This window comes from Lissotriton vulgaris, chromosome 6, assembly GCF_964263255.1.
Source record: "Lissotriton vulgaris chromosome 6, aLisVul1.2, whole genome shotgun sequence".
Classification (NCBI taxonomy): Eukaryota; Metazoa; Chordata; class Amphibia; order Caudata; family Salamandridae; genus Lissotriton; species Lissotriton vulgaris.
In genome coordinates this window covers 396,771,311-396,794,182 of record NC_141694.1, presented here as the reverse complement: position 1 = coordinate 396,794,182, position 22,872 = coordinate 396,771,311, and the positions used below count along the sequence as shown (strand labels likewise).

At 44.1% G+C, this 22,872-nt stretch overlaps 1 protein-coding gene across 1 annotated transcript in view; it reads left to right on the top strand.

Annotated features, from left to right (window-relative positions):
* The window catches only part of CSMD1 (CUB and Sushi multiple domains 1), a 3,932,590-nt gene that overhangs the window by 2,842,960 nt on the left and 1,066,758 nt on the right, over window positions 1-22,872 (top strand). Inside the window, exon 39 of the mRNA XM_086925641.1 lies at window positions 19,836-19,905. Coding sequence (XP_086781767.1) covers window positions 19,836-19,905 — 70 coding nt within the window. The remainder of the gene's footprint in view (window positions 1-19,835; window positions 19,906-22,872) is intronic.

Sequence of the window (22,872 nt, the reverse complement as noted above, 5' to 3'; positions counted from 1 at the left end):
AAGCATTTTCACACATTTCTATATTAGCCCAATCTATATACGGGCCTTTCTAATTCGAATGCACACTCTAGAGCAATTACAGATACATATTTTTACTTATTAAGTTACATGTGCTAACTTTACGCTACAGGCTTGTAAATATGATGCGGACATACTTTTCATTCAAATTGCGCTCTCTCAGTTCCCCCCTTTGATGACCTCTAGGGGTCATCCCTAATACTTCAATTTGAATGTCACACTGAACTGGTTGCAAGGCTCCCCCTTTTTATCGTTTCTAGAGCTCTCAGGCTTCTATATTGATGATCTTGCAAAGCAGCTAATCTCCTTTCTTGCTCTCTCATGGACCTTTGCAACCGGTTTGATCTATACCATTTGTACATCCTCACTAAACCCCACAATATGGTTATGCAAATCAAGATTATGAAGATAGGTTTCAGGATATACCACACAACACTTTTCCCTAGATTGGCAAACCAACCTCCAACTTTACCCATTCCATGACCTACTTTTTCCCAAGCATTTATCTTTGTCAAATCTTCGATTTCTTGATGTATTTTTGTAATATCTTTTTATAACCTTCTCGAGTGGTTTTGAATTGTCTGGAATGTAAGTGCAACATTCCTGGACCTTCAAAGCCTTGCAGACTCCGCCCTCTTTTGCTAGCAGAACATCTAAAGCAAGGCGGTTCTGAAGAACCATCGCCCTAATCGATTGCATCTCTCCTTCTACTAGCATCAATGACCTTGCAGTATTGGCAGACAACCTATCTACAACTGTAGCTAATCTCCTGATCTTAACATCATTAAGTATCAAACCTAAAAGAGGAAACATGGCTCCAAATACATCTCCAACTACCTCAACATCTCCTACATCCCTTTTCCCTCTTGCCGAAGCCTTTCCCTCTATGATCTCTAAATCCTTTGCATGGTATATTTTGGGGAAGACAATTGCCAAATAACATGAACCATACCAATTGTCGGGCAATTTTACATAGGCATTTCTTCCACATACAAAATACACATTAGGAATCACTTGCATCCCTTTCATGAAATCTTTCGTGTAATATTCTAACCGAAAAGCATGTTCACAACTAACTTCACCTACAAATACACTCTCATAATATGTCTTGCTTCGAGTCAAACATAGCTTTCCTTTCTGTGTCCTATCTAATGCTATTGGACCATTACTACCCTTCTTTTTGTGTGCCTTTTCCTCTTCGGTCCAATCTGTTTTCCATTGTCCTGACATTTTCAGAATCTTCTGCCTCCTGTAACGGTCATCAACTTGTCCAATGAACTTCTTCTCAATCTCTGACACTTTGCAAGTCAGATTATTTCGGCGTGCATATGAGGTATCTAATGTATCCCAAGGAAGAAAGAATTTATAGTAGTCCCACTTATTCATTTGTTTATAATTCGGGACTTCAGGCAGTACCGAATCATAATTTGAAAAGTAGTACTCAAACCCTTCTCGACCATAAAATATACTGAGCAATAAACTACATGTTATCCCATATGTCAAGGGAAGGTGATGATATCTGATGCCTTCATCCACGGAAGCCGGCAATTGCATGCAAACATAGCAATCTTTGGCCTCCATGGCATCAATATACTCGTACAATAGTTTGGCATATGCGTTTGTCCTGAAATTTCCCTGTGACTCATCTATATGTAACCTACGGGCTTCATCTGCCAGTAACGCCTTTTCACGTATCACATTGCTCTCCTCCTTCTTTCCAACAAAAGCAGGTTTCAAAGTTGTTACAGGCTTTACATCTGTTGTCTCTTTTACACTTGTATGTCCTACTATGTATGATACTGTGACTACTATGGCTATGAGAGAAGTTACTACAGCTATCAGTGTGCCTATTATGCATTTGATTTACAAAAGGGGGTGGTGATGAACAGAGTGTCTGAATTGAGCAGACCACTCTTACCCAGTCCAAAGATCAGGGCTTGATCCATCACCGTTATTTATCTCACTGCCCCATCCCAGCTCAGAACCTGGCTATATGCAAATCAGTCTGTCCCTGGCCCAGTGCATCATGGGAACAGGGCAGACTAAACTACCAAGCCAATTCTTTACCAGAAAGGAGACAAGCTACCGGGGACCGGTTTCTGGCATTTCAGCCTCTTCGGCCCGGCTTGCTTGAATCCTGATGGAGCAGTGAGAAAGGGACTCATGTCTGAGTATACCCTGCCACACCTATAGTGGCCAAAATCGATTTACAAAAGGGGGTGGTGATGAACAGAGTGTCTGAATTGAGCAGACCACTCTTACCCAGTCCAAAGATCAGGGCTTGATCCATCACCGTTATTTATCTCACTGCCCCATCCCAGCTCAGAACCTGGCTATATGCAAATCAGTCTGTCCCTGGCCCAGTGCATCATGGGAACAGGGCAGACTAAACTACCAAGCCAATTCTTTACCAGAAAGGAGACAAGCTACCGGGGACCGGTTTCTGGCATTTCAGCCTCTTCGGCCCGGCTTGCTTGAATCCTGATGGAGCAGTGAGAAAGGGACTCATGTCTGAGTATACCCTGCCACACCTATAGTGGCCAAAATCGATTTACAAAAGGGGGTGGTGATGAACAGAGTGTCTGAATTGAGCAGACCACTCTTACCCAGTCCAAAGATCAGGGCTTGATCCATCACCGTTATTTATCTCACTGCCCCATCCCAGCTCAGAACCTGGCTATATGCAAATCAGTCTGTCCCTGGCCCAGTGCATCATGGGAACAGGGCAGACTAAACTACCAAGCCAATTCTTTACCAGAAAGGAGACAAGCTACCGGGGACCGGTTTCTGGCATTTCAGCCTCTTCGGCCCGGCTTGCTTGAATCCTGATGGAGCAGTGAGAAAGGGACTCATGTCTGAGTATACCCTGCCACACCTATAGTGGCCAAAATCGATTTACAAAAGGGGGTGGTGATGAACAGAGTGTCTGAATTGAGCAGACCACTCTTACCCAGTCCAAAGATCAGGGCTTGATCCATCACCGTTATTTATCTCACTGCCCCATCCCAGCTCAGAACCTGGCTATATGCAAATCAGTCTGTCCCTGGCCCAGTGCATCATGGGAACAGGGCAGACTAAACTACCAAGCCAATTCTTTACCAGAAAGGAGACAAGCTACCGGGGACCGGTTTCTGGCATTTCAGCCTCTTCGGCCCGGCTTGCTTGAATCCTGATGGAGCAGTGAGAAAGGGACTCATGTCTGAGTATACCCTGCCACACCTATAGTGGCCAAAATCGATTTACAAAAGGGGGTGGTGATGAACAGAGTGTCTGAATTGAGCAGACCACTCTTACCCAGTCCAAAGATCAGGGCTTGATCCATCACCGTTATTTATCTCACTGCCCCATCCCAGCTCAGAACCTGGCTATATGCAAATCAGTCTGTCCCTGGCCCAGTGCATCATGGGAACAGGGCAGACTAAACTACCAAGCCAATTCTTTACCAGAAAGGAGACAAGCTACCGGGGACCGGTTTCTGGCATTTCAGCCTCTTCGGCCCGGCTTGCTTGAATCCTGATGGAGCAGTGAGAAAGGGACTCATGTCTGAGTATACCCTGCCACACCTATAGTGGCCAAAATCGATATTGTTGTAAATATTATGCATTTGGCCTTTCGGTTTGGATTGCCAGTCTCCATGTTATCAGACAGCGTGGTTCTCCTTTTTTCGAGGAAAAGTTTTCTTTTCAGGTCTTTATTTGCATTATTTGATTTCTCAGTCTGTGAAGCGCTCTTAACCAACAAAAGTCTCTTTTTCAACAAAGTCTTTTTATTTTCAGCAACAGACAACCCTAGCCCTTCTCCGTCCTCTAAATGTAATCCCTAATTTTCTTCTTCTTTCCACTCGGCGCTAGGTTATCTTCTTCTTTATGGCTTAATCACAAAAGTCTTTATGTATCTACAATGATTCTAGTGCCAGCAGCTCTAATGGCATATTCCAACAGTTCTAAACGAAGGACTTTTTCTTCATGTGCTGGTATTGGATGACCCAAAGTTGGAAATTCTAATCGATTCAGCACCAGGTCCTTGATCCGACTTAGGTAAAGGGGAACGGGGAGTGTGAATGTCAGTAACCCCTCAGTTTCGATTCCAGGTGTCAACATCCGTACTTCCACCGTCACAATTGGATCGAGATTGGTCACCTGCACCTCTCTCACCCTCCCGGACCTCTGTCCCCAAGACATCTGCTGCTAGATAGGTCCACTCAGGGGTGGCGTATCTTCTGCAGGGCACACGTACCCTCCTTGATCTCCTCGGACTCTCAGAGCCTGAGTCCGTAGCTCCTTCGTCTAGATCTGAATCTTCAGAAATCGGGACAAGGGTTCTCTCTGGATTTGCTCTCAAGCTTGACCTTCTTCTTCTTTCCGGCCAGCTAGCTTCTCCACTCCTTGTCCTCCTGCTCCTTGTTCTTGGACTCGTCTCTTGACCACTTACAGCTTGGTCGGTGTCTGACTCGAATTCCCAGCTACTTTCTCCTTCTGAGGCAGCTTCGGTCTCACTGGTGTACTGACCGTCCTCGGCCTGGTCAGTCACGGCCTCAGCCTCTTCAATCACCTCTACAGCTTGACTTTCCCTCTCTGTGGCTTCTCCGCTTTCAGCTGGATTTTCATCCGAGAGAGGAGCTGTTTCTTCCAGAGGTGCTGGAACTCTTCGGGTGTGTGAGGCGTGGATCCAGTTGGGCAAGCCTCCACACTTTACTGCAGTGTTCGTAACCAGTATGACTTGGAATGGTCCACGCCAGCGCACGTCTAGACAGTTCTTCCTGACGTGTTTCTTCACCAGGACCCAGTCCCCCGGACACAGGTCATGGCACAGGTCCTGAGCTGATGGAACCTCTGCAGCCTGCACCTGGAGGGACACAGAATGAATGGCGTCAGATAGTCCCTTGCAATAGTCCAGGATCAAATCATCTGTGATGTTCAATAGTGCTGCAGTTGGAACCGATGGCAGTCTCATAGCCCTCCCCATTAGCACCTCGTGTGGGGAGAGACCTGTTCTTCTATCGGGTGTGCTACGTATACTCATAAGGACCAGTGGAAGTGCATCAGGCCAACTCAGGGATGTCGATGAACAAACTTTGGCAAGTCGGGATTTTATGGTGCTGTTGATTTGCTCTACAATCCCCGAAGCTTCTGGTCGATAACTACAGTGGAGCTTCTGGTCTATACTTAAGGCTGAACATAGCATCTTCACTATTTCGCTGTTAAAATGTGTTCCTCTGTCCGATTCCAAAGAGGCCGGCACCCCAAACCTCGGTATCAGTTCTCTAAGCAACAATTTTGCTACTGTAAGTGTGTCGCACCTACGTGTGGGGTAAGCCTCAACCCATCTGGAAAATATACAGACAATCACTAAGACGTATCTGAGGCGATTGCACTTGGGCATTTCAATAAAATCCAGCTGCATTCTATTGAAAGGCCCCCCAGATCTCCCTATGTGGCTCAATGTGACTGGTGTTCTCTTTCCTACGTTCAGTTGCTGACAGATCACACAACGCTGACATACTGCTTCTGCCGCTACTCTAAACTTCGGGTTGTACCACGTTTGTCTGAATACTCTCACCATGGCATCTCTGCCTATGTGTGCTGGTCCATGCAATCTCCTTGCCATTGGACTAACAAGTTCGTTTGGTAAAACTGCTCTCCCATCTGCAGAGATCCAAAAATCCATCTCACTTTTGGTACAACCAGCTGTCTCCCATGCCTTTTTCTCAAAATCAGGTGCATTCTCTTGGATACACTTCAACTCATCCCACGTGTCTACAGTTTCCAACAACATAGTCAATTCAGTTCTTTCCTGTATTCCCCCCACTTCTACCTCTGTGAGAGAATACCCCTGCTCCGCACAGTAACGTGCGACTTCATCCGCATACCTATTGCCTTGCGACACAAAGTCAGTGTTTTTTGTGTGCGCGGTACATTTAACAACTGCAATAGCTGCTGGACCTTGTAATGCTTCTAACAATAGTCTCACGAACTCTCCATTCCTAATAGGAGAACCCGAGGAGGTCATGTAACCTCTTTGAGACCATAACTGCCCATAGTCATGAACTACCCCGAAACCATACTGGCTATCGGTGTAAATGGTGACTCGAATTTTATTGCCTGCCAAACAGGCACGGGTCAAAGCAATGATTTCAGCTACCTGAGCGGAGTGTACTCCTTCCAGGCAGGCGGCTTCCACAACTCCGGTAATGGTACAAACTGCATATGCTGCTCTCAGCTGACCGATATCGTCTCTTACGCATGAACCATCAACAAAGAATATTTCATCGGGGTCAGTTAATGGCTCATCTACGATATCTGGTCTCGGTTTGGTGCATAGTTCAGTCACATCAAGGCAGTCATGATCTGGACAAACTTCATCATCAATATCATTAGGAAGTGGCATCAAAGTAGCAGGATTCAAGACAGAGCATCTTTTTAGGGTCACATTCTCAGCAGCCAATATGACTTGCTCATAGCGTGTGAGCCTGCTATTCGTCAGATGCTGTGTCTTGGTCCTAGTCATTAACAATTCTACAGAATGCGGTACATACACCACTAACTGATGTCCCATAACTACGTTCTCACACCTTTCAATGCTGACACCCGTTGCGGCAATGGATTTGAGACATCCGGGCAACGCTGCGGCTACTGGATCTAAGGTAGCCGAGAAGTATGCAACTGGTCTACGGGCATTTCCGTGTATCTGGGCCAAAACTGACAAAGCACAACCTTCCCTTTCACAACAGTAAAGTAAGAATGGTTTCTCGTAATCAGGCATTCCTAAAGCCGGGGCACGACATAAGTCCTCCCTCAGCTGCAAAAACGCCATCAAACAATCTTTGTCCCATGGTACCGGATCACTCACCCCCTTGTGCGTCAGTTTTTGTAAAGGTTTTGCCTTCAGTGAAAAGTTGGCTATCCACTGCCGGCAATAACCGACCATTCCTAGAAACATCCTGACTTCTCTTTGGGTTGTAGGCGCACTCATTTTCATGATTGCCTCTATTCTGTCTGGAGACACCTTCCGTTTTCCCTTTTCAATCCTGTGGCCCAAGTATTGCACTTCTGTCAGACAATACTGCAATTTACTTGGAGACACCTTGTGTCCGTTCTTGGCCAAGTGATTCAATAAGGTAATGGTGTCTATTTTGCAAGCTTCCTCAGTTTCTGACACCACAAGTAGGTCGTCTATGTACTGGACCAGAACCGAGTTCATGGGCAGTACTAGACTTTCAAGATTTTTCTTCAGCAGCTGGTTAAAAATCGATGGGCTTTCTGTATACCCCTGGGGAATACGACACCATGTTAAAACGCGATTTTCCAGCTTAAAAGCAAAAAGATATTGGCTTTCCTCGTCTAAGGGGATTGAAAAGAAAGCCTGGCACAGGTCTATCACCGTGAACCATTCGGCTTGGAATGGTATCTGAAACAATATCACTGATGGATTCGGTACCACTGGACAACATGAAACAACTATATTATTAATCTTTCGAAGGTCTTGCACTATTCTGTACTTCCCGCTAGGCTTCTGCAAACCCATAATCGGGGAGTTACATGGACTTCCCACGATCTCCTTCAGTATTCCCTGTTTAATCATAGATTCGATCACAGGCTTTATTCCTGCAATCGTCTCCGGGGTCAACTTGTATTGTGGTGTTCTTGGATACTCGGCATTTGGTTTTACCATGATCTTTACCGGCTCTACCCCTTTGATCAGTCCTATTTCTTCCCCAGTAAAATCCCACACCTCAGCTGACACCATCTCCCTCAAGTCCCATGGAAACTCCTCCACCGTTAAGGTAGGGTACAGTTCCACGCATCCCTGTGAGTTTACAACCTTAAAGTCGGCATCATCATCGTTAGTCTGCACTTCTACTCCTTGAGGTGTGCAATATATTGTACAATTTAGTTTACATAACAGATCCCTTCCCAACAGACACACAGGGCTGGAATCACAAATCACAAACTGGTGCTCATCACTGTATTTCCCTATTTTCACCGACACTGGTTCTGTCAGAGGATTCGTCATTCTCCTATTTGCGACTCCTACCACCTGGATCGTCTCTCCCGACATTGGCAGACCTGGGACCACCGCCGATCTTATAGTGGATCGAGTGGCCCCCGTGTCCACCAAAAAGGTCGTAGGACATCCTGCCACTTCAGCCTCCACGTATGGTCCCCTCTGGTCTACCTCTAAGGCTGCCCCTAGAGTACAGTCTTCTTCTCTATTCACTCGCTGTCCCGTAAGGGGATCAACGTAGTAACATTCCTCTCCTCCTACGAACAGTGGCAGTTGTCTATAGGTTTTTCCCCCATTTGCGATACGAGGTGGTTGAGGGAACTGGGCTCGAGGAGTCTGAGTCCCCCCTTTGATAAACTTTCCCTTCGGTATCGTTGTTCCCTTCACTAGACTGCTCTGGACATCGTCTTCCTCTGGTTCTAATTCCCCAGTCTCGACATTATAGGGACACTCGCGTTTCCAATGTCCCACCTCGTTACACTGGTGGCACCTAGTCGTCTTTTTCAGTGCTGCAATATCTATCCTAGGTCTCTGCTTTTCCTCATCGTCTTTACTTTGGTTATTCTGCTTTTTCCCTAGGGTTCCGTTTCCCTGCTGCCGCTGTCCACCCTTTCCGGCTGACTGCATCTGTACCAACATCAATTTCTCCTTAAGTTTCTTTGCTTTCGAGTCTATTTCATCGCTGCAGTACCTTGCATACCTCAGGATTTCATCTAAGGGTTTGTTTTGCCAACAAATCAAATGCTGTTGGATCATTAAGCTAATGTCAGGCCTCAACCCCAGAACGAACTTTGACACAAATTGTTCTATGTCTTTAGGATCCATTACGTCCAACCCACTGTACTGTTTGAATGCTTTCAACAGTCTCTCGTAATACTCGTGAACGGTCTCTTTAGGTTCCTGAGTGGTTCGGTCTATTTTAACCCAGTCTATGTCCTGCAACGGCACCTTCTCTTTCAACCATGCCATTACTCTCTCGTACTTCTCCATGACTCTCTCTGACGGCCCATTCGTCAGGGCATCCCTATCTGGTTCACAGATGGGCCATTCAACACTGAGCTTACATGCCGTCCACAAATCCCCGGGTACTACAATATCAAACAGGGTGTTCAAGTCGACCCACAGCACTTTAGAGATCTTCACGAACCTCTCTACCTGTTTGTACCATTCCACGGGATTTTCCCTTAGTTTAGGGAAGGAATTGGTAAATGCCGCTAGATCCCCCCTACTCCAGGGCACATGCACGTAGTTTCCATTCGCGATTTCTCGCAAAGGGAAAGCTTCCATTCGCATTAGCCCTCCCTCCGGGGACCTCGCAATTGTACTCCTTCTGACGGTTCCCCTCTTGGACCATCTTTCCTCCCATTTATCCAAATCCCTCCACATTCTGATACTCAGGATCAGCTCCTTTATGTGTATCTTCAGCCCAATCGTCCTACGCTCATCTAGGTCCTGATCCGTGCAATTTAGCCTATGGTTACCCTGTAAGGCTTTAGTTCTTGATAAGTCTATCATATACCTGGTTGCCAACTCAGATAATTTCTCATGAACTGACCTCGCTTTCCGAGTAACATCCTTAGCCATAAACAGTATTTCATCCTGTTCATACAGATCGATCCTTTCCATTGGCAATGTGCCGTCTAGTATTTCATCCAAATCTGATTTTAAACTGATTACATCGAGCCGTTTTGCCTTTATCTCAGCTCTCAGTACCTCACTCCTAGGTGGTCCGTTTACATCCCTCTCACCCCAACTACGAGTCCTACGTCTAGACACAGGTGAGTTATGAGGAGTCCTCCTTGATTCTCTTTGTTCCCACCTCTCTAGGTCCCAAGCTTTCCCATCTTCCCTAGGTGTATGGTGGAACAATGTTCTATTCCCCATCACTGCATTCTGTCTTTTCGGCTCTGTCTCTCTAGATGCAAGATAGGATCCTCCGTTCTGTTCTAAATCGCTGCAATTCTCTTGCTGTCTGGTGTCGCTCAATAAATGATAAGGTCCCTCACAGCCCTCCATGTTCCCGCGATCCCGTCCGTGATCACCGGACACATGGCGAGACCCTTCGTGACTCCCCATACTCCCACGACTCCAATGTTGCACATTTTCGCCCGGGGCATGGTGAGTACACCTGTAACTATTTCGGTACTCCTGTGTCCTTCTTTCTCCCTCACTAAGGATGAGGCGAGGCACCCCCCCACATCCTGTACTCTTATCTTCACCCATTTGTCTATTGCCACTGATGGTATGGCAAGTATCTCCTTTGCTCCCTTGGCTCCCTCCTTCCCACTCCGGACTGCTTTCGCCAGCTCCGCAGTGAGAGAGGATCCTGTTGTCTTGATCTCTCCATTCTGCTTCTGTTTCAATTCTTTTATTCTGAGTCTCTATGGCAGCATCCTATTCTTTCCAGTACTCTCTTAACTCCTTAAAGGATTTCGGTTTCGGTCCCCTCAGATCCATCTGTCCTCTCTGACCCCCCTGCTCTATCAAGGGATCCGTTACTGGATCCAATGGGGTACTCCGACTCCTTGGTCCCAGCAACTGCCTTTGGGAATTAATCGTATTGTTCCTACTTTCCATCTCTGCCCTTTCCCTGTCCCACCGTGTCTGTTCCTCCTCCTGGGCTCTCTCCGGGTTGTAGATTGACACTACAGGACCTATGGTAACAGGTACTTGTAGAGCATCCGGCAGTTGATACGACCTTGCACACTCCGTTTCTGGTACTTTCTGTACCACGAACCTTCCGACTACTCTCTGTACTGGACTAGGTTGAGGTATTTCCTCGCCTTTCTTGGGTTCCCAATCTGATATGGGGAGCGGTCTATATTCCCCTTTCCCAGCCCCGTCCCCCTGTCGGAGTTCGGGACTTTCGGCTTCTCTGTTGTACGGAGGTGGTCTGTCTAATAATAACCTATCTATCAGACTATCCTCCGTCTCGCTCTCCTCATCCTCTTCTGGAGGTTTCTTTTCTCCCGTAACCTCTAGCATTGGGTACAGTTTGTCTGCTTCTATCTTTTGCACCCTCCACTTTTTAGCTTCATCATCCCATTTAGCATCCTGCACTGCTCTTACCGATCGTCTCACTCTTTCTTGGCACCTATTCAGGCTCCTGTCGTGTGCCGCCCTGAACCATGCATTGAGGGCTTCGAACTGTGTTGGTCTGGGTAGAGGTCTCGTTGCGAGCATTACCGCTTTCAGCTGATTCAATGCTTCTAACCTAAACGTCCCGTATCTCGGGAACGTCAGTTCCTCATTTCCCTCTGTTAGCTTGCTCCACTCAGAGATCCATAGTATTCAGTGTAACCCAACATTCACAGCCATGTAATAAGCTGGTGTGCCTTCCGGTGGGGCCTCTTCCCCCGCATACGAGTTCCCTCTATCTCTCTTAAAGATCGCCCTTAGACATTTAAAACACTTCATTTTCAAGACTCTACGATTTTCTTAATTTCCTTCCTTATTTACTTCCCAATGGCGAACCACCAATCCCTGCGCGGCTCTCGCTGACCAGCCTATCCCAGCGCGGCTCTACACCAACCAGCCTATCCCAGCGCGGCTCTACGCTGACCAGCCAATCCCAGCGCGGCTTTACGCTGACGTCACTCGTCCCCTCTGCAGCAGTTCCCCTCCTTTCTCAGCTCGTCTCCCGGTCTTGCATGCGTCTCATTCATACACCGAAAAATGACTACTTCCGACCAAGCGATCACTTTTCTTGACTGTACGTCCACAGTCTAACTGTAATTGTCACCTCTACTGGCGAGACGTCTTTCACTTATGTTCAGACGCTCGCCTTAGCTGATAGGTTACTTACACACAGTAAACGTCCGACCAGCGTCCTTTACTCATACACTCACTCTGACATTCCCCCTATCACGGTCCTACGGGCGATCAATGGTACCTCATGACCCCCTTCACAATGGTAGACAATTACTCTGGATGTCCGATACACCCGAACCACTCAAGCCCTCCTCTGGACTTAAGATTTTCACCGGTTGCGCGCGCTCACAACCGTCTCACAATCACACTACAGGCATTCAACTCCGCTTGACATTACAACACAGGTACAACACAAAACACCGCAATCTGGCAACGCATGACCCTTATACTCACTCTCGACCAACTCTGCTGCTTTTTCTCTCTCGCACCATCAGCACCTCCTTCGGCAGGTGGCTCTTCTTCTGGTCGTCGATGACTAGGGGCCTTGGGGTAATCTAGACCTAACCTAGGTTGCCTTCCTCAAGAAGCCAACCATCTTTCTCTGCTACCAACTGCGGGAAATGAGATTTTGATCTCTTATCTGATCACCTAGATACCTATCTCATTTAATCCCTTTTCGGATCGATTATTGACTGTCATTGAGTAAAAGGCAAACCCACATAAGTTAAATCTACCCCATAGACTGACGCAACTCTGAAGAACCACTTACGACTGGTAAAGTTTAAAGGTTTATTATAAAACCAAAGTCAATTGCAGATACAAGCATCTCAATATAATGTTCAACAGGTATACAGGTACTAGAAGGAACATGAATTCCCTAAGAAATCTCAGTCTACAGAAGAAAACAATCAAAACTAATTCAAAAATCAACAAGTTGAATAGCATAGACACAAAGTGGATATGATGCGTCATTTACAGAAAAATAAAACCGGTTAAACTGTCCCTACTCTATGCTAGATGGCATCCCTACTCAGCAAGTTCTTTACCTAAAAAGGTGTCAGCCGTTTGACTTCCGAAGAAGTTCAAACTCTCTTAGTCTCTGATAGAAACCTATGTCGCGTAGCAGTATCCTCTCTGCCTACCCATCCGTTCTCTAAGAGTCCTCAGGCCATCTGCTCTGCCTTCTCCCCGGGGTGCTGTCCCTAATACAAAATCACAGTATGGGTGAAACGCCCCTTTGAGACGCCCACCACGTACACATTTCACGTGGTCCTGCTTCTGGTTTTTTCCATAGTTTCGCTTCTTTAAATCGTCTGTTAAGTTGACCTTGCTTCCCAGGCGCCGTCTCCGTCGTGCTGGTACCCCCATGACATTCCGGTTGACTCCTCCAGACCAGAGCCTATCTCCTCAAACAAAGCTCTATTCATTACGTTGGTATTGGTACCCCCCTCGCACCTGGAAACAGACACTTCGAAACAGGGCCCCAAATTCCAAGCGTCCCTTATCTCACTAGGCCGTAAAACTTCGACCAGCATTGGCAATTTAATTTAACGAGACTTTTGACTCTTGGCTCGCACGTGCAGATCAAAGCTATCCCCCTATCTCTGTGAGCCCACTAAATTATATGCAGTGGACTGCACTCTTGCGAACCCTTATTTCGTTAGGTTAAAATAACATATGAACACACCACTCTATAATTCTACAAACTCTTCTATACGGTATGGCTTTTAACACACATATATATGTATATAGAATAAGCAAATCATTGATTATAATCGAATCCACGATACATGAAAGATGCAATGTTATACTCTCGTTCTTACACAGTGCTATGTGGTTTGCACGTTTCTTCAATTTGCATTTCATCTCTTTCTCCGTTTAATAATTGCATACATGAATTCTGTTTAGCACGTTCTACTGTTCTTAAGCATTTTCACACATTTCTATATTAGCCCAATCTATATACGGGCCTTTCTAATTCTAATGCACACTCTAGAGCAATTACAGATACATATTTTTACTTATTAAGTTACATGTGCTAACTTTACGCTACAGGCTTGTAAATATGATGCGGACATACTTTTCATTCAAATTGCGCTCTCTCAGTATATTTTGATGTTTTTCGATTGATCATTGTATTTTCACTGAGGTCATGTTATATAATACTTATTATTGAATGTGGTGTGTTATATATAATGTTCACAAAACCTGAAGAACATTTAAGAATCTGAATGGAATAATTAGCTGGAATCTCTGGAACTTTTGCAGATGGCAGCTATCTTGCTTCTCCTGTATGCGCTTGCATCATCAAGGGATTCACGATTGGCAATTAAGGCTTAATTCTATTAATTCTGTCAAGGTGTACAGGCCCTTAGCAAGGCCTAGGTCCATAATGTGTAACATGTTTTTGGTCCTATGCTGCCATCTCAGGATTCAGATAAGGACAAACTGCTCACCACTCAGCCAAAATCACAGGTTTGTGGATGTTCAGTTATTTTTATCAGACATTCAGAGCCTGTAATGCCTGTTCACTGCTTTTTTAGGAAATGAGTACTCCCACAGTTATGCTATGTGCGATTCAATCAAACTTATAAGTCGTTGTTCAAGTTCTTTTTAGTTGCACAATCTACTTGAACACCTGTATTGAACGTAGATCAGCAATGGACTTTGCATATCGGGCCCAAAATTGTAGCATGGATTTATTAAATACTTGTATCATTACCTTAATGTTATTTTATTGAAAACCTTATTTAATTTGAACCTCACTGTAATTGTATGCTGCCTAACATTTCTTTTTCCCGGTCTACTGAGCAATAGTGAAAACATCCAAGTGAATTAGGTTATCATTCAAATTCGATTATTTCATGAACCGTATGTCTCTATTAGAATTAGAAAGAATTTTTGCAGTAGTGCCTATGCACAATATTGTTTTTCTTGAATATGTAGATGATTGAGAACATGAAGTTACACTTTCTTCTTTTGGAAGGCAGAACAGCAGGTAGACAAGCACAAGGACATCTGCGCAAACGTTTTTTTCTGTTTTTCATACATCTGCAATCTAGCCTTAAAACCTTTTTACCACTTTATAATTCGAGTTAAATGTACATCAACTTCTTGGAAATTTAATTTCTGAGAGGAGACAGAGGTCTAAACTTTTTAAAATGTACTATACAAGTGAATAGTTAATGGTACTCCAAATATCCTGAAGATGCACCCTTCACTTCAAAGATCTGTGATGAATGTGCTGTTGGCCTAAACAAGTAATACAGATTGACATTTCTTGTGTTGAAAGGTACGAATCATTCTAAAAATAAAATTGGATCAATATTTCTGAAGAGTATGATAAGAAGAGCAGAGCTTGGTGTAGTGTACGAGGAAGCAGGATTGATAGATTTGGATGTATCTGTCAAGAAGGGGATCCCTCATTCTATTTAGGACAGCCCAGTTGCTTGTTGAAATAAATCATTCTAAAAATAAAATTGGATCAATATTTCTGAAGAGTATGATAGGAAGTGCAGAGCTTGGTATAGTGTGTGGGAAAGCTGGGATTTTCGTCTAGATTTTCTTACCCATCTCTAGGTTACCACATCTGGTCGACTGGACCTTTTTCCCTGTTCTAGAAATGTAAAGGAAGATTTCTACAATGATAACTTTGAACAACTTTACAACCAAATCCAAACTAGACTCAAAGGACCACTGACTACAAACTGAAATTTTGAAGGTTTATTATACAAAGCCAAAAATAGTTGAACATACGAACATCTCAGCAAGAGGTTCAGAAAATAGACTGGCCCTAATACAAACATAATTCTATGCAGAATCCTCAGATGAATCAGAATAAAAAGCAAAGTCAACACAAGTAACATTAGGCAACCAAGAACAGTCCCTGCTTGAAGTTTAGACTGCACCTACAAAAGAAAAGGAAATGGTTAGTCTGTCCCTAGCCTATTCTAAAGTGGCATCCCTACTTAACATTCCCTTCAGACAAGAGTAAAGGTTTCAGCAGTGAAGACTTCCAAAGAAGTACATTCACTTTCTTTAGTCAGATAGTCTAACTATCAAGCTCGTTCTAAGATGCTCCTTCTTACACCCCACTCTGCCCTAAGTTCCCCAAACTCTCTCTACAGCTACCTACATCATGCTCTGTCAATCTCCTAACAAAATCTGCTCTCCACCCTTGGGCACCGTTCCTAATAAAAAATCCCCCAAACAGTTGACATGCCCAGAAGTACGCCCCTTTGGCAGGTACAGATCTTCAGACTTTTCTAGCTTGGCACCTTTCCATCAAGCATCCGTTGATGTGGCCTTGGGTCCCAGGCACCTTCCTCGCTAAATGGTGCACTCTCAAATTCTTTGGCAGCTCTTCTGCACTCGCGCCTACTATCCTAACTCCTAAACAATGGCCTCTTCTACCTAACGAGCCTTGTGGCCTTGCACCTGCAAGTTGAAACACATGGGAACATCTCTGCAAACATTTGAAGTTACAATTTAATATTTGCTGAGGACAGCTTCTTTCCCGATGAGAGAAAATCATTCCTTCTCGACTAAAGCTAACAAAAGAAAATACAGTTAGGCCTCTACTGGCCTCAGCATGTCCCAGGCCCTTGTACGTTTAAATACATTTCTTTACACAACATTGCAGCCTGTGAGTGCAGTTCAACTGCCATTTGGACCTGGTAAAGTAATCCTTTGCTAGGTCTAAACCTTCCTTTTTAATACATAAAAGTCACCCTAGATAGGCCCTAAACAGCCTAGGGGGCAGTGTGTTTTAAAAAATGTGGACATGTACTTCTTAGTTCTTAGTTAAACATGTCATGTTAATTAATTTGTGTTTCACTACTACAAGACCTGCCTCTCCCATTGGATAACGTTGGGGTAGCTTTAAATTTAAGAAGTGATAACTTTTAACTGATAGCAGACCGGAATGTTGAGTAATGGCCAAGTTGGAATTTCAGTCACAATTCTGAAAATGCCACTTTTAGAAAGCTGTCATTTTCTTGGCCAAACGACATGGTACCTACAGCCTGTAACCTTGATCACATGACAATGTGTAGCTGGCAGTTGGCCTTTGTCTATTGCTCCCAGACAGTGAGAAAAAGGAAACTAGGTGTTGGCATGCTGGACCATCTCTGACTTGATGAGGAGGGAGCTGTCCCCTACCACACTTGCACATCAGAAAAGCTTTCCTTGAGCACTCTCACATAGGGTTTGATATGAGCCTTTTGTGACCCAGGCATGCTGGGGCCAGGATAAGGAGGCAAACAATTCCAAACACCTCTGGGGGTGGAAACCTCCAGAGCCTTCCCATACTTCAAAGTGTGAAGCAAGTATAAATAATGGACCGTTAGAATTGACTATTCAGTACACCCCTGAACTGTGAAAGACTAAGAAGGGCTGCTGTGCTGCTCTACAAGAAGGACTGCTACTCTGTTGCCCTGCAGCCTGAATGAAAGGACTGAACCTGCATCTTGATACCAGGACCACCAGAGTGACTCCAAAAGCTAGCTGACTGGCCGCTTGATCAGAGCCTCAGGGACAGAAAAGGCTCCATCCACCTTGAACCCAGCACCTTGACCAAGTCTACTGAGAGCACTGTCCGTAAGTGGTGCCACTCCAGTCCTGGACCCTTTGAAGTGGGCCTGAAGGTGCTCTACCAGCCATGTTTGTGGGCAGAACCGCTGCAGTGCAACACATTTTCTTGCAGCCCCACTTCAGAACCACCATAGTGCGCTGCATTCCTGATGTCGAACCTCACGTTGCAGCCCTAAGTTACTCAGAACTTTCTCTGCATGACACATCCTCAAAGCAGGCCTTCACAGCACAAGTTTTTTGTTGATGGCATCATTGACAACGACTCAAGACCTCGCATCGCAGACCCGCAGCTTCTTCAGAACCACTAGTGCACGACACGTCTTCGACTCAGGACTTCGTATTGCAAGCCCCTCATCAACATCATCATCAATGATGATGCAGCTTATGTGGATGAAGTATTAATAGTTTCACATTTTTTGGAGCCAACAATTTAATGTGCAAAATGCTTAGCATGTGATTTGGCAAAGATGCAGGGTACAGATTGAATGCCACTAAAACACAACTTAGCAGGTTGAGCAAGTAGTTCTGATCAGCTCGAGCCTGGTATTTGGGCATTATTTTGGCCTCCCTATCGCGCAGTGTTCGGAAAATAATCCTACTGCGCAGTTACAGCAGACTAGACTGTTACTGGACAAATGAATGCATTTACCATTCTCTAATTGGGTGATGGAACTTAATTAAAATTAACATCCTTCCCAAAATACTGTATCTCTTTTGCTCACTACCTCTTTATGTTCCCCATAGTATTTCAAAATGCTAGATTCTATAGTTCTATAGTCACAACAGGATTAATATGAAAAGGAGAGAAAGATCAAACCTCTTTAAAAAAACGTTAAACACCAATTCACAGGAGGTGGATGGGCACTACCTGACTTATGTCTATATTACTGATCTAGCATGGCCACTCGTTTTGGATGATGTATGAATTGTATCCTGAAAACTGGTTTCATGCTATTTCATTTGTGAAGAATCTTAACACTAGTCAAACTAAATTCCAAAGCGCAGAGTTCTTAATAAAAGTTAGACTTAGGACCACGCTGGTACTTGAGAGGACTTGAAGTAATAGGAGGTTTTTGAAAATTCCATCTTTACATGCCTTCACACCGCTGTTAGATAAACCAGACCTGACTGTTTCGTCTCTTCTTACATTGGCACCTGGGGAAACTCAGAAATTAAGTGGTTTGGAGATCTGAGGGATGGAATACTGATTTTAAAACTCCATTGTCCCAGCCTGATATTACAGGATTGATTTTTGGTAAACATCTACATAGTATTTCGGAAAAGTACTGCTGTCTTATACAATCTCTTTCTAATGATTTGGGAATATAGGCTGATAAATGGACTCATAGCCTAGGCGAGGAAGTCATAAAGCATGATCCCACTTGCATTCTAGGGCGAATCTGTTAGGCTTTTACTCCTACTAGGCCGTGAGGCCACATCTATCGCACATTATTCGAGTTTTATATCAGCTCCTCTAAACCGAGTAAATGGTACAATTTATCGTACAGTTGCCCATGTTGCTTAGCTGGAGAGGCCGGTAATGCGCATATGTTTGTTACCTACGCACCCCATTTTGGTCATCAGTTCTTGTACAATATTCTCAAGGGCTGAACACTTGGAAAATTATGTTATTGAGCATAGGTTCTTCTGAGTGGGTCTTTTATGTCCTTTTTCTTGCTAGGTTAAATATTGTGAGGAATTGGAAATCTGCTTTTCCGACCAAAATTTGAGTGGTGGAAAGAGGTAACAATAAATAGTGAAGTGTTAGAGGATCTACGATGAAATACTATACTATTGGGGGGATTTGAGAGATTATTGTGCATCACTCTAGAGATTGTTGTCTACTCTGCTTACACTGATCATTTATGGAGTAATGATTTACCTAACCGTTTTGTCTATGATGTATATAATGAATTTATGTTCTTCTTGTCTATTTAATATGTTATACTCTGCAATAGTTATAAGATCAATATTTGATATGCAGTAATTTTTTACTGATTGCACTGTCAATAAAAACAAATAAAAAATAGGTACTCTCTGCAAATAGAACACATTGTTTTAGCTGTTCATTGATGCAAATATGGATCAAAGGTAAATAAATTATTTTACCTTTTGACAAATCAGAATTTATTTCTGTAAATATAGTACAGCAATTATTTATTTTACATTATTTGAACACAGTATGTTAGCCTGGAGAAGTTATACTGACTATTTGAAAAACCTACTACACTCTCTCCCAGACAAGTTCAACCTATCCTAATAACCATGACTGACATCAGCAAGTGGACTTACACTGTGAAACAGTGATCACTGCTAACTCACTTGTTCTCTCTGTCTTGCATCATCTTTGACCTGTCGACACCCCTCGGGTTTAACGGTAACTCTGTGACAAACTGTTTTCTGATACCAACTATCGTGTGTGAAGGCAACATTCTCCGGTGATTGGTAATCAAATGACATATTACTCTATGATCAGACTTGTTTCTGTATTCAATAATGGCACATTTAATGAATGGATTTGAGTTGCATATACTGAAAAAAGACACTGTATTTTCTTTTTTTTCCAACAGGGACATTCTCATATTTCTTGTATGCCTGGAACAGTGCGTCGATGGAACTACCCATCTCCTCTTTGCATAGGTAACTTTCAATCATCGCTATATCTCACTCATGTTACAATATTTTTGCTAATTTACCATAGCTAATTTGTACACAGAAGCACTACTTGTCATTTAAATAAGGAAATACACAGGCATGTTCAATTGATGAAGGAAATATTTATATTTCAAACAGGAAGCTCTACCACAACAAAAAATGCTTCCTAGTTCCACTTAACGCATTGATGAAATCAGAGTGCAACAATAAAAGAAAAAGCAAGGTATTAAATAAGTTTCTTTGGTTGTGGCATGACTAGTTTTGGAGAATGGCAGCTGCAACCCTAAGGGCTCCAGTGCATAGGTAGTGATTATAGTGAGCATGGATGGATGTTGTTATGTAGATTTGTAGATCGCTTTATCACCCGGGAAGACATCCTAGTGCTGAGCAGATGTGAGCATAGCCAAGCATAAAGTCTAGTATGACTGTTTTGAAAACAGGTCTACAGCTTTCTGCAGACCTGAAGACGTGAGGAGGAGACTCTTATGGGTTGTTCCATTCTTTCGGATTGAGGTTGGAGAATACTTCACCGCTGGTCCTGGTTTTCAACATGCATGAGATGTGTGCAAGTATGAGTCCGGTCAAGCAGAGGTATCTGGAAGAATTGTAAAAACAGAGGCGATTGTTGAGGTATGCAGGGCCACTGTTATGTAGTGCCTTGAAAGTGTGGTTGGAGAGTTTGAATTGTGATTGTTTGTATTTGGGGAGGTAGTAGAGCTCCTTCAGGTGTGATGCAGGTGTGACGTGGGAAGTTGAGGGTGATTCTGACTGCCTTGTTATAAATGGTCAGCAGCCTTCTGGTGAGTTTTGATTTCCTCCCGGAATAGAGGGTGTTCCCATAGTACAGCTTGCTTGTGACCTGGGAGTGCATGACGGTTATCCAGGTGCTGATAGGAAGCCACTGGAAAACAAACCTTCCTCAGCATCTTCAAGGTATCAAAGCATGAGACGGTGACTGCGTTGACTTGGGTCATCATGTCAAGTTTGGTGTTGATGACGATCCAAAGCTTCATGACATGGGTGGTGGGGGTAGGAGTCACTTCTCCTAGATCTTTTGACCATCTGTGGAGTCCCATGGTGAAGTGCTCTTTCCAAAGATCACAATTTTGATCTTGTAGGTGAGGGATTTCATTCATACCAACATTGAACTTGATCCTGGGACTGGGCGTCTTGTGCATGGGGGAGAGAATGAGTTGTGTGTCATCGGCATAGGTGAAGACTTTGATGTAATGATAGAGAGAAAGAGAGATGGATTCTGACTGAACATTGCCTGTGGATAAAAGCACCTGTGCGCAGGTGCTGGATTGGAGAGACTATGTTCACCTTTTTTGAGCCTCAGCCATAGAGCCGAGTAGTGCAGATACATGGGTGTCAGTTTCTTCTTAATGTCCCATAACAATATTGGTTATGTAGTGTGTGGTGATCTTTCAGTCTGCTGTACCACTGACAGATTCCTGCAACTTTGTGTGGTTTAGTTCGAGAGTTCCATGTCAGGCGGCTGGGACAAGTGGTTGAAGTCTTGAGTGTACTCCATCACAACACATAATGGGAGCATTAGAACAGAGCAGGAGCAAGATTTGAGTCAAGGTGTTATGCTTCTGCCTTTGACTCTGAGACAATCATCATTCTGAAGGGGAGTTGGAGAGCTTGGAAGATGTGGGTGTCACTGAAAAGGGTCTTAATTGCAAGTTATACACATCAGTAGACTTGATATCGGCCCGGGGGCACGTGCCATCCTCCTGAAAATTACACCGTGCCTCAGGTCATGAGGTCCTTGTGCTCAAATTTGCCAGGGAGGAGGGCCTGTGTGCCCTACACCCTCCAAACATATCGCCAGGCCCTGGCAGATTGGGTCCCTGGAGCTCAATATCACCCAAGGAAGGATGCCACATGCCCCCCTCAAGCTGGAAATTGCACTGGACCCTGGAAGATTGGTTCCCTGGGGCTGACAGTGGCTCTGGAGAGGGGCACGCAGCATTTCTCCCCTTACACAAATTCATGGTCCAAGGGGCTAAGGTCCCTCGGTGGCCTGAATGGACCCCCTCCCCTTTATATTTTGGAAATGACCCTGGGGGATGAAATCCACAGAGCCTAGCAAGGCACAGGGAGGGGGACAGCGTGGCCCACCTCAACTCTTTTTTAAATAAGTGGCCCCAGGGGAATAGGGGCATCAGTGATGTCATACATTATGTCATAGAGAATGAAATGAGTGCTGTTAAATGTGATGTCATGAGCAGTTCATTGCAGAGGTGCAGGTTCTAGTTATTGCTGCTAACTATAACTGGTGAATTTCTGTGTTTTTTGGGTTAAAAACTCTAATGTGGCAATACACAAATTCACCTAACTATAATGTTACTTTAGCCTTTATTTTTTTCAGTGAATATTTAAGTTTTTTTTCCACAATAATATGACACAGAAAAGGCCATGGAGGAGGCCCACCCCATCCCTTCCCATTGTAAAATCTTTTTAAAAATATTGTGGGCGGCTGCAGGGAGGACAGGACATCGACTAAAAATTTTTTTTAAAAATCCAGTAAGTCTCATGGGTCATTGAATTCATGACCCCAGGAGAGTTTAACATTGTTTTCAAAGCGCTCTGAGCTGAAGTTGAATGATCTTCAGCTGGAGTGCAAGGACTACTTGAGGTTGGTTCTATAGCTGCACTTTGTACTTGAAAACTTTTTAAATAGTCTCAAAGAATTTTTTTTTTTTAAATGATTTATTGAAAATATTTTGTGAAAGTCACTATGATTAAGCATTTAAAGTGTGAATTTATATTAAATATATCTTTGAGTTTAGTTATTGGTGACTTTTAGACAGAGAGGATCCTCCGCGTCCCCTGCATCTGAGTCGAACAGTACTTCCTGCCACCTTGAGTTTGCATCAAGGTAAAGCTGAAGCATATTACCTGACTTTGTGGGTAAATATCAACCAGTGGCCCTCAGACAGAGTG